General features: G+C 38.5%; 1 protein-coding gene across 1 annotated transcript; it reads left to right on the top strand.

Annotated features, from left to right (window-relative positions):
• The first annotated feature begins 630 nt into the window (after positions 1-630).
• usp16 (ubiquitin specific peptidase 16) lies at positions 631-12,371 on the top strand. Its single transcript, XM_079885509.1, has 17 exons — positions 631-780; positions 1,099-1,167; positions 1,254-1,432; positions 1,512-1,612; positions 1,702-1,817; positions 3,492-3,688; positions 3,760-3,849; positions 3,929-4,059; positions 5,039-5,126; positions 5,265-5,346; positions 6,150-6,295; positions 6,424-6,588; positions 7,262-7,919; positions 8,637-8,731; positions 8,830-8,916; positions 10,099-10,246; positions 11,841-12,371. Exons 2-17 carry the CDS (start codon positions 1,119-1,121, stop codon positions 11,960-11,962), a joined length of 2,454 nt encoding a protein of 817 aa, XP_079741635.1. The 5' UTR covers positions 631-780; positions 1,099-1,118; the 3' UTR covers positions 11,963-12,371.
• Positions 12,372-13,051: the final 680 nt, after the last annotated feature.

The raw sequence follows: 13,051 nt of genomic DNA, 5'->3' as shown, positions 1-13,051 counted from the left end.
AGAAGGTATAACTTTCAGTGTCATTAGAAACAATTTAGTACTGTATATTATATATATATATATATATATATATATATATATATATATATATATATATATATATATATATATATATATATATTATTTCGCTACAAATTATATATATATATATATATATATATATATATATATATATATATATATATATATATATATATATATTCCAAAGTTCATATATTAATGTTTCTCATTCCAGCATGTGGATGCAATTTTTACCCACACGTTGGTTTCAAAGTTTTTAAGCCATTTCCAAGATATCAGAATATGTTCTTCTTTTTATTGTGTTGTAACTTGTAATGTTAAACACTGTTATGTGTTTAATTTAATAGAAGACATTAATTTTAATAGAACACATCTTTGGCTCCTGTTTTGTTTACATTCACTTTCCTTTTGGATTTTGGAACAAACAGATCACGTGGTGATCAATCACAGAAAAGCCTCGGTTTGTATATGTATATTTGTTTATTGTCCTTTATAAAAGGTGTAGTCACTAGGTGATGGGTCCGTCTTGACAAGGAAAGACGAGAAATGTGTGTCCTTGTCATTTCTTAATTCAGACTCTTATTTTGAAATGAACCTCAGCGGCGTCGAGCGTCACCCGGATATACTCTAAGCAGCCGCTGAACAACATGCTTTACACTGGTGTTTTCATGCGGTTTATTTCGCTACAAATGATTTAAATACGGAAACTTGGATGGATGTAATCCCGTTTACATATTTTTAAATGATTTTGCTGGCCTCGTAAGTTTACTTAAACTGTTTGTGTCATGTTTTTTTTCATCTGAAAATAACAGCTGTCGCGGTTTATTTGTATTTTCAGTGGTTTAAACGGACACATTAATGACTTATTCTTCGTGACTTGATCTTTAAATTGAATGCGACTGTTACTTTTCTCAAAACGTTTTTGTATCAGAGATCTGTGTTTGCTGACACACTCATAAACGACCTCGGGTCAGCATCACATCAGTGAATCACTGGTGTTTGTGTTATTATTATAAAATGATAATGATGTAGCTACTGATATGACTGTTAATATGCATGTTTTAAAACCCCTCCCAGGTGCTCCTCTATAAACCAAAATGGGTAAAAAGAAGGGGAAAGACAGAAGTCCTAGCACTGAGACACCAGGTACATGTGTGACAGCTGGCTGTAAATTAAGTGATTTTAATCATGAAACCTCTTAACTTAACATGATTCTCCTGTTGCTTTGTAAGGGGTTTCCTGCACTCACATCCGCAAAGGAATAGATAACAGCTTCCTGAAGAAAGCCGGTCTAAATCTGAGCTCGTGCCAAGACTGTGAGCCGAACAAGCCTGTTGAAGACCAGATCTCGGAGGATGAAATTGAAAGAGAAAGTCCAGCTGTGTGGATGTGCCTGAAATGCGGCCACAGAGTAAGTGATCAGGTGACTTAGTTATGCCACGTTGCTATTGGCCAGCCGCACTTAAACACTATGTTGTGATCCTCGTCAGGGCTGCGGTAGATTGGAGAATCAGCATGCGATCAAGCACTACGAGACGCCTCGATCCGAGCCGCACTGTTTAGTGCTCAGCCTGGACGTCTGGAGCGTATGGTAAGTCACACACACATCCTCATCCTCACTGAAATGTGGCAGGGTTTGTGCGTTCAGACCTCTTACCTTCTGCTTGATGTGCCGTCAAGGTGTTACATCTGTGATGAAGAAGTTCAGTATTCCAGCACGGGTCAGCTGGCACAGCTGATCACAAACATAAGAAAACAAGTGCCGACGGATCCTGGCAAGAGCACCTCCAACAAAAGTAGGTGCCAGACAGTTTTCAGAGCCACGTCCGCTTATTTAATATCAGTAGCAGTTGACCAATATGTTTTTTTTAAACAAATTTGTAATATTAAAGTCCCCCTGTGGTGAAAATCAAGCTTTTAATGTTATTGTCTATGTGGTGTTTTTAATATGCTTTAAGACAAACCATGTGTAAATTCATGTGTCAGCAACATTGCATCGAGTATTTCCTCCTTAAAGGGGACATATCATGCTAAATCCACTTTTTTAGCCCTTAAATGCATTTTGTTGTATATTTGGAGTGTTTAGAAGTACAGAAAAGTTGAAATTATTCTAATCAGGTGCTTCGTTGATATCTTTATATTCTGTTTTGGCCTTATTTTTCAACCTGTTCAGATTTTTCTGTTATCTATGACGTTTTGTGAACTATTACGTCACAGTATTTGCAGCGGAACTGCCAAATAAGGACATTGACTTCCAGCCCAACACTTCGAGCAATCCGCCATTTTTATTTCTCGCTGGAATTTTGTAGTCCAAGCTAAAAGATGCAGAAGTTACGAGAGGGTAAGTTAAAATGTTCGGTTGTTGGATGTAGTAACCCACACGCTTCATTACACCGTCTAATGTAGATGAACTGCCGCGCTTGTGACAGGGCGCATGTTTAACTGAAAGAATGAGCAGAGAGAGAGAGACCCGGTCGCGCACGCACACTCTCTCTCTTCGAAGCCAGGCGAAAGTGTAAACAAGACTTCACCGTCTCCAAACTAGACGCTGTCTTGCTCTCTCTCCCTTGCACATATTAATCAAAATAAATCGACACGGTGGTAAAAGGTCGGAAGACCAAAGTTTCATATGTAAATACAGTAACACACCATTGCGATACATCCATATGAAGACGTTGTTCTGCAGGTTCGTCGTCTTCATTTTCATCTCGCTCCGGCTCCGACTCCGGCTCGAACATGTAAGGCTGGCTGGACAAGTCTTCCGTTGTTGACATTTTGTTAATAACGTGTGAATAAAAAGTTTCTGTGCCGCTAGATAATCGTATCTCTGCTATCAAACTACAAAAATGGCCGAACGGGGTGGAGTTGAACCTCTGCAAACTGGAGAGGGGGCGGGTATGAAGTGTCTCAATTGTATTTAAAGAGACTGCACCAAAACGAGTTGCTCTCAGACGCTCATCAGAAAAGGGGTAGAAAAGGGGCCTGTGGAGCTATAATAATGAGGAATTCAGACCCAAGCATTGCAGTTCCGCTTTATATAGACTACAAATGTATGATTTATATGTAAAAAGGAACGATTTAAAAGCATGATATGTCTCCTTTAAAACTGCAGTGATCCAAAGACAGTCTCAAAAACACGGTTTGAAATCGCTGGTGTTTCTGACGTCACAAACTACCTTAACCAATCAGATCAACGAGTGATCGTCATAGATCGAGTGATATTCATAGAACCGCGTATATGTATATTTCAAGAAAAAAAAAAATACGTTTAAATATGTCATTTTGGTGATCAAAGGTGAGTTTTAAGGGATAAAATGATTGACTACAGGGGGATTTTAACAGAATATACTATGTAATATTTGAAAACAATATATTTTAGACACTTTATTTTGGCTATTTTGAAATTTGTTTACTAAAAGCACATGGTTTCATTTAAAAAAAAAAAAAAAAAAGCATACATTTGCCTGCAGAATGTAAGAAGGAAGAGAAACCTGAAGAGCAAACACCGGATGAAGAGAAAGAGAACAAGGAGAACCAGAAGAGCAACTCCAAACATGATGACAGTCCCAAAAGACAGAAGGCGGCGGCGGCAGGAAGCTCTGGTGTCGTGTGTGTCAGGGGTCTCAGTAATCTGGGCAACACGTGTTTCTTCAATGCAGTCGTGCAGGTGCAGAGTCAGGCTACACATTTCTGCATGTAAACAAGCTCTGCATACCCTGATGTTCTCGTCTCCCTCAGAATTTATCACAGACGCAGTTTTTGCGAGAACTGCTGAGCCAGATTTCAGATGAGAAGAGCTGCTTCATCATCACACCATCATCTGAGCTGGTACTAATGCTGACCCTCATTATGTTCAGTTTATGCATAAATCTTCATCTAACAGCATATTTTCACATCATGTTTTCAGGAACCTCTTCAGATCCAGCTGGAAAGACCCGGGTCGCTCACGCTGGCTATGTGTCAGTTACTTAATGAAGTCCAGGATACCAAGAAAGGTGTTGTGACCCCTAAAGAACTCTTCACACAAGTGTGTAAAAAGTAAGTAGCCGCACAAACATGTTCGTAGCACTGCTGCCTCATATAATAAGAGGAAAGTGCTGTTTTACTGATGTGTTTGACACCTGCATGTCCTAAAGAAATGTATTGTATATATGTATACATGTATGTGTGTGTCTCTTGTTTGATAGTTTAGTCATGATGATCGTGAGAAACTCTGCTGTTCAGCTTTGATCACAGGAATAAATTACATTTTGCAATATATTAAAATTTAAAATAGTTATTTTAAATCGTAACAATATTTCACAGTATTACTGTTTTTACTGTATTTTTAAACAAATTAATGCAGCCTTGATGAGCATAAGAGACAACAATTCTGGATAAATTGTGAACCACCATTTATTTATTTTTTTAAATAGAGATTACGATTCTCCCAGGATTCTGAATAGACAACTAAACAAAAAAAACATGTAATTTACTAGAGGTTCTGACAAAATGTTAATATCTGCAGGTTTGAATGACTCCCTCATGAAGGCTTTACTTGTTTTATTACTGGATGAATCAGCATTTGTGAACCAATCTCATGAATGATTGATTCATTGACAAATACGTTTTTTTTTCACAACCACTTGTCGCCACCTACTGGTGTAACGATGCAATTGATACAATCGTTATTAGAAGCACCAAGTCACTTTCAAACGGGGATTTCCTTTATTTATCTCTTCCGACGACATCAGTGTTTATATCCAAAATACTAACTTTTATCCCAGTGATATTATTGTAACAGAAATAATGATACTGTGATGTTGAAAAGACTGTTTGTGAAGCGTTTTCATACTTGCTCATGACAACTGCTCTCTCTGGCTCAGCGGAAGCGCCAACGCAGATTTGAATGTTCCGGTGTGATTTTGTAAAAGGTTTAAAAGACACAGGCAAATCGTTGTCTTAAAGGAACAAGTTTGCATGGGTGTTTGAATCGAGATCGTGATCGTTTAATGATTCCATTATTTGTTGTACACAGAGCTCCACGCTTTAAAGGCTTTCAGCAGCAGGACAGTCAGGAGCTGCTGCGGTACCTTCTGGACGGCATGCGGGCAGAAGAAGTGAAAGTATAAACCTCTAACAGCACATGAACACAAACCAGATGAACTCGTGTCTGCTGGTGTTCCTTTGCCATTGATTATAAGGAATGTTTGAGACATTTTAGTGTAACCGTGTCCTGTTTGTTTATTTTCTGTATTTTTCAGAGAGTAAATTCTGGAATTCTGGGGGCTTTGAAAAACTCTGGCAAAAGCTTAGAGGCTGAGCAGACGAAGAAGGTTACTAAAGGTACCAGATCAGATTACCAGAATGACAAATTATGTATTATAATGGAATGATTAAAGCACTGGCAAAATGGGCTTTCAATAAAACTTGGCTGCCAATGCAGTAGAAGGTCGATAAAAGTTTTGAAATCGGTGCTATCTGACTTGAGAAAACACAGAAAAAAGGTTGTTGTCATTCCCCTTTGCCAAATAGGTAGGAAAACTTCAACACCCATAATGCACTGGGCATGTTACAGTCCAAGGCCACTCCCACCAGTCTGCTATGGATACGATTGACCAGAGTCAAATATTGCCTTGCTTTACTAGGAAATACTTCTTAGCAAACTTTTAGTCATAATGTTGTAGTCAGCATTTCAAACTGGATGATTACAAACAGCCATGGTGTTCCACTTTCGCCATAATGCAGTTTAAAGAGTGGACAAAATAGAGTTTTCATTGATAAACCTACTCTTACAATAACTATTCGGTTAATAAACTCTGTTGATCCGACTGTCTGTGGGCGGGGATACAAAAATGCAGAATTATCATCTGTAGTTTTCATGAAAGGCCTGTCAATAGTCAGCCGGAAGACACATTTTGCACTATCCGGTGGACTTTTGCTGACAAATAAATGTGAATTTATCAGTCCAGGTAACATGGAGAACGAGTAAACATTGTTCATTTACATACATTACCGACATTGTAACAATACAGAGCAGGTTGAAATCAGCGAAGCATTTTAAGGCAAGATTAAACCCAAAGCTTGTTTATCATAACATGAGTATTATTCAATTAATAACTGACTTTCTCTTGCATCGTTTTCACCAGAGTATGAGAAAAATGGTGCACCCAAGAACTTTGTAGACCGAGTGTTTGGTGGAGAGATGAGCAGCACGGTGATGTGTAAAGAGTGCAGAACTGTGTCTCTGGTGACAGAGATGTTTCTGGATCTGTCTCTTCCTGTAGCTGATGAGGTAAGATTCATATAGCTGCTTTATCCCTCAAACACTTTGGCTCTTCCTTCTGGCAAAACGCTCATAGTTGCTGTTGTGAAGCGTGAGCATGTTCTGGGGACGTGAACTGATTTGAGTCTCTCCTCCAGGCCTACAGAAAGAAGAATCAGAAGAAAGTTGCTCAGTATCGCAGTGACGATGGAGATCAAGACAGCACAACTTCTCTGGCCAATGGGAATGAAGACATGCCTACAGGAACAGGAAGCAAGTACCAGCAGAAGAAAGCCAAGAAACAGGCCAAGAAACAAGCCAAGGTAAAGACACCGTGTCAACATTTCAATTATATATCTCAATCATGACAACTCTCGGAATAGTTTAAGCATGTTATTGAATAGGTCAGTGTTAATGTATTTGGTTTCGTCAGATTAGATCTGCTTCGCTGCTTCTGCTGTTGATTATTGCTGCTGCTGCAGAGCAAATATAAACTTGCTACTGCCAATAGATACACAGATATGTTACTGTGAGCATGTAAGATATGCTGCTGATGCATAAAGAGACAAGCATAAATCCCATAGCAGATCTAGGCAGGTGGAGCTGGGGGAGGTGGAGGGTTTCAGAGGCGCGTTACAGGACTAGCTTACAGCAAACAATGAACCAGACTATTTAAATGTTAAACAAGCAATCTCATTGGCTGCAGGATCAGTAGAGGTCAATCAGCTTGTACCATGTGGTAATGATGTGATTGATTGCCAATTGCATGTAAAGGATCAGCCTGCGCCCTATAGAGTTTCATGACTGAACTAAAAAAAAAAAAATATATATATATATATATATATATATATATGTGTGTGTGTGTGTGTGTGTGTGTGTTTTTTTTTCTCCCTACATGTTTTACACATATCATGTTCCAGTGACTTATTTTTCACAGTATCAAGTAGAATACCGACAATCTGCGATACGCTTATTTGTTGGCTTTTGTATCCATAGACTCAGAGACGACAGCAGAAACTGGGCAGTAAAGTCACTCTGGAACCTCTGCCCAATCAGAGCACAGCTAGCAGCACCGATCCAGCGGACGGCTCCGTTCACAGTGTTTCAGAAAATGGCAGTGCTGATGTGGAACCAGTTAAAAACAGCCAGGAGCATTTGGTCCTTGAGAAACCTTCCGCACAATCACAAAATGAGGATGAAGATGATGAGGAACCCGAGCAAGAACATGCTACTGCTGGCAAGAACCGCTTCACTGCCTTATCCGAAGACCAGACCTCTGAAGATGTGTCTATGGAGGGAGACAAAGTGGAAGAGGTGAATGAAATTGAGGAGGAGGAGGACGGTGCTGACCAGCTTTGTGCTGAAGAGGATCAATTAGTCAAAGAACTGAATATTATGTCACTAAAAACAGCTTCAGAAGGTGAAATGGAGAATGGAGATGATGACTCAGTTGACGTTAAAGAATACACTGTGGTGAATCAGGACCCTGAGCTTGCCTTTCACGCACTGACCACCAGGGAGGCGCCAGAGAAGAAGGAGTGTTCGGTGGAGTCCTGCCTGTATCAGTTCACTGAGGTGGAACATCTCACAGAGAACAACAGACTGATGTGTTTTACCTGTACAAAACGCCAGTCTGGACATAAAGCCTCTGATGGTACTGTGCTCACCTTTTACAATATTTAACAGACTTAGACTTTTTGTCAGCCGAATCCCTCAGATGTTTCAGTTAATGGCCACGTGATATGCTAGTAAACATAAAATATCTAGGACTATTGTGGCTATATATATATATATATATATATATATATATATATATATATATATATATATATACATATATATATATATATATATATATATATATATATATATATATATATATACATATACATACATACATACATACATACACTGAACAAAATTATAAATGCAACACTTTTGTTTTTGCCCCCATTTTTCATGAGCTGAACTCAAAGATCTAAGTCTTTTTCTATGTACACAAAAGGCCTATTTCTCTCAATATTGTTCACAAATATGTCTAAATCTGTGTTAGTGAGCACTTCTCCTTTGCCGAGATAATCCATCCACCTCACAGGTGTGGCATATCAAGATGCAGATTAGACAGCATGATTATTGCACAGGTGTGCCTTAGGCTAGCCACAATAAAAGGCCACTCACTCAGTTTTATCACACAGCACAATGCCACAGATGTCACAAGTTATATACATATTATATACACATTTTATATATATATATATATATATATAAGATATATATATAACCTTTTTTTTTTTATTGAACACAAAACTTAGTTTATCATAAGCTCAATTGTGACAGCAGTGTTTCTAAACTGATTTTTGTCACGATTCAGGTGGTAAGAAAGCTGTTTACAGAGATGCACTGAAGCAGATGCTGATCTCTCTTCCTCCAGCAGTGCTCACACTTCACCTGAAGAGATTCCAGCAGGTAAAACACCTGGTTCCTCCTGTCCCAGACCTCACCACACTGATACACTCAAAGGAATCTCCATTTAGACCCTTGTTTTGTCATTTGTTTGCCTGTAGGTTGGATACAGCGTTTGTAAGGTGAACAGACATGTGCAGTTTCCTCAGATCCTGGATCTTGCTCCTTTCTGCTCTTTAAACTGCAAGGTGAGCAAATGATAATTTCTGGAGTAATTGAGTGTTTAGAATAGAGATCATGGTTCTCCAACGATTCTGAATGGATAACTTAACAAAATAATAATTTACTAGAGGTTCTGACAAAATGTTAATTGCTACAGTCTTTCTAAAAAATATTTAATTTGAATATTTATTTATTTTTATTCAGTTTGAACGAATGATTCAAAGACTCACTCATAAAGATGTCACCTGTTTCATTACTGGATGAGTACGTTTTTTTTAATCTTGAAAGAATGATTCAGTGACAAATACATTTTTAAAAGTAACTTGTTAAAACTACCTAATGGTGTAACTGGGTAGTAACTGATTACATGTAATCAGATTCCAAAAATGTAGTACTTGCAATTAATTATTTTACATTTTAAAATACTTGTAATCAGACTACAGTTACTTTTCTATTGATTACAGTTATTCTCACAATGACCAGAAATTATTCACAATTCATTGATTTAAAATGATCCTTTCTATACAAGTCTACTGCTTATGGTCAGATGGTCTTCCAGGTTTGTGTAATCGCGCACACAGACCGGCATCTTTCTTTTTTCTTTTTTGCATATAATGCAAATTTCATGCAAATAATTTTTGGAAATAATTATACTGTGATTTGTACTGTTGTCAAAAGTACTGAAATTTGAAAAATGTGGCAATATCAACATTTCCCTCTAGCATTTTGAGCGCTGTTGAATGGATTCTTAAACACCTCTGATTGGCCATTGTCACAGACATATATGTTGAGCGCGTCAACACAATGGCCGATCAGAGGTGTTTAAGAATATGTTCAACAGCACTCAAAATGCTAGAGGGAAATGCTGGTATCGTCACTTTTTTAAATTTCAGTACCAACTTGGTACCGAAGTCGGTACTTTTCGACAACTCAAACTGTGATGTTGAAAAGACTGTTTGTGAAGCTGTGTCATACCTGCACGTGACAACTGCTCGCTCTGGCTCAGCGGCAGCGCCAACGCAGATTTGACTGTTCGCTGTGATCACAGGCTACTTGTCAAAGGTTTAATAGAAATGGCTGAATCATTGTCCTGTAGGAATGAGATCAGATCATGTGGGTGTTTGAATCGAGATTGTGATTTTTTTTTTTTTTTTTAATTAATCATGCTCTTGTATGAGCAGTGCATCAAACCCTGTTTGTGTTTTTAGGGTGTGAAGGAGGGAGAAACACGAGTGCTGTATAGTCTTTATGGCATAGTGGAGCACAGCGGCACCATGCGGTCCGGACACTACACGGCCTACGTTAAATCACGACCCTCCACGCACAATTACGTAGAAAACGGGTTGGCTGCTGGTTGTGAGTATCAGCGCTGTTGAGTCTGTTGATATATATATATATAGTGAGGAAAATAAGTATTTGAACACCCTGCTATTTTGCAAGTTCTCCCACTTGGAAATCATGGAGGGGTCTGAAATTGTCATCGTAGGTGCATGTCCACTGTGAGAGACATAATCTAAAAAAAAAATCCAGAAATCACAATATATGATTTTTTAACTATTTATTTGTATGATACAGCTGCAAATAAGTATTTGAACACCTGTCTATCAGCTAGAATTCTGACCCTCAAAGACCTGTTAGTCTGCCTTTAAAATGTCCACCTCCACTCCATTTATTATCCTAAATTAGATGCACCTGTTTGAGGTCGTTAGCTGCATAAAGACACCTGTCCACCCCATACAATCAGTAAGAATCCAACTACTAACATGGCCAAGACCAAAGAGCTGTCCAAAGACACTAGAGACAAAATTGTACACCTCCACAAGGCTGGAAAGGGCTACGGGGAAATTGCCAAGCAGCTTGGTGAAAAAAGGTCCACTGTTGGAGCAATCATTAGAAAATGGAAGAAGCTAAACATGACTGTCAATCTCCCACGGACTGGGGCTCCATGCAAGATCTCACCTCGTGGGGTCTCAATGATCCTAAGAAAGGTGAGAAATCAGCCCGGAACTACACGGGAGGAGCTGGTCAATGACCTGAAAAGAGCTGGGACCACCGTTTCCAAGGTTACTGTTGGTAATACACTAAGACGTCATGGTTTGAAATCATGCATGGCACGGAAGGTTCCCCTGCTTAAACCAGCACATGTCAAGGCCCGTCTTAAGTTTGCCAATGACCATTTGGATGATCCAGAGGAGTCATGGGAGAAAGTCATGTGGTCAGATGAGACCAAAATAGAACTTTTTGGTCATAATTCCACTAAACGTGTTTGGAGGAAGAAGAATGATGAGTACCATCCCAAGAACACCATCCCTACTGTGAAGCATGGGGGTGGTAGCATCATGCTTTGGGGGGGGGTTCTGCACATGGGACAGGGCGACTGCACTGTATTAAGGAGAGGATGACCGGGGCCATGTATTGCGAGATTTTGGGGAACAACCTCCTTCCCTCAGTTAGAGCATTGAAGATGGGTCGAGGTTGGGTCTTCCAACATGACAATGACCCGAAGCACACAGCCAGGATAACCAAGGAGTGGCTCTGTAAGAAGCATATCAAGGTTCTGGCGTGGCCTAGCCAGTCTCCAGACCTAAACCCAATAGAGAATCTTTGGAGAGAGCTCAAACTCCGTGTTTCTCAGCGACAGCCCAGAAACCTGACTGATCTAGAGAAGATCTGTGTGGAGGAGTGGGCCAAAATCCCTCCTGCAGTGTGTGCAAACCTGGTGAAAAACTACAGGAAACGTTTGACCTCTGTAATTGCAAACAAAGGCTACTGTACCAAATATTAACATTGATTTTCTCAGGTGTTCAAATACTTATTTTCCTCACTGTATATATATGAACATGCAATAATGTTTGAGACTGAAAAATCTAACTTTTTGAATCCCTATTGAATTTAGCTGGAAACCCAGTGACATTATTATTATGATGTTCCAATATTCCTCTTGTCGCAGGTAATGCTGAGGTCAGTAAAGGATCATGGTTCCACGTCAGCGACAGCAGCGTCCATCCGGTTCCGGAGGCCAAAGTGCAGAGTTCCCAAGCCTACCTCCTGTTCTACGAGAAGATCTCATAACCCACGTGAGGACCGAGCTTCAAAACAAAGGGCTGCTGGTGCTTCTTTCCGACTGCTGGGACATCCTCTTTTTTTTTTTTTTTTTTTTTTTCTGCATTATCAGCTGCTGTTCAGGGGAAAGTTTTGATTCATGCAAACATGACGCAGAACTTACTTGCGATAATTTCTGTTTTTTTAATTGAAGTTAATAATGCTCAGTGGGGATTGGAAAGTGATGAAATGTTTTTCTAACCTCTTGATCATCATGGTTTGATGAGGCTTTGAAGTGGTCATTTGCCTCATACAGCATTTCTCAAAGTATCTGAGTGTCCTGCACAATCTTCCGGGACTGCTGCCAAGAGAAATAGTCATTTTGAGTGAATCTCATGAAGAAAAGTCATATTTCACCCTAAAACCACAGGTGTATATATATATATATATATATATATATATATATATATATATATATATATATATATATATATATATATACATACCCCTGACAATTAAGTACATATCCTTACAATTCTCATTACGTTTTTTTAAAGTCTTTTTTTCCCATTACAAATCTCATTTTTAATGATGTGATTCACTTAATGATCATGGAAACATTTTTAAAATTTAGTCTGTGTCAATTATATTCAGTACATTCAAATAATGTAATGTAAACATACAGCTGTACTTAAAATAAATAAGTAAATAATGGTCTTAGAAATAGGTTTCATTTTCTTTATTCAAAATAATACATTTTTGGGGTGAAATAAGAACTAAAAATATGACCAAGACTTGAGTTTACAGCATGGGATTCATACCATTTTAACAATTGTAAAACAGAAATATATATTGGTTCAGAAATAGCCTATATATTGCTACAATTTTATATTACATTAAATGCCTTCCTGCCCTCAAATATAATGGCATTCATGACTCATGAGTCAACTTCAACATGCAATTTCAATATATGAACAGATTCTGAAGACTTTTGTTTTTAGATTTGTTTGTTTTATTTAGGATTTTCTTTTCCAAAAAAAAAAAAAGCAACAACCTCAGAGCACTGAAGCTCTAAATAAATGACTACCTTCAAATAAAATGTTTGTTTGTTTGTTTGTT

The sequence above is a fragment of the Squalius cephalus genome (assembly GCF_949319135.1).
Source record: "Squalius cephalus genome assembly, chromosome: 11".
In the NCBI taxonomy this organism is placed as follows: Eukaryota; Metazoa; Chordata; class Actinopteri; order Cypriniformes; family Leuciscidae; genus Squalius; species Squalius cephalus.
The sequence above is the reverse complement of the archived record's forward strand: the minus strand, read 5'-3'. Positions and strand labels throughout refer to the sequence as shown.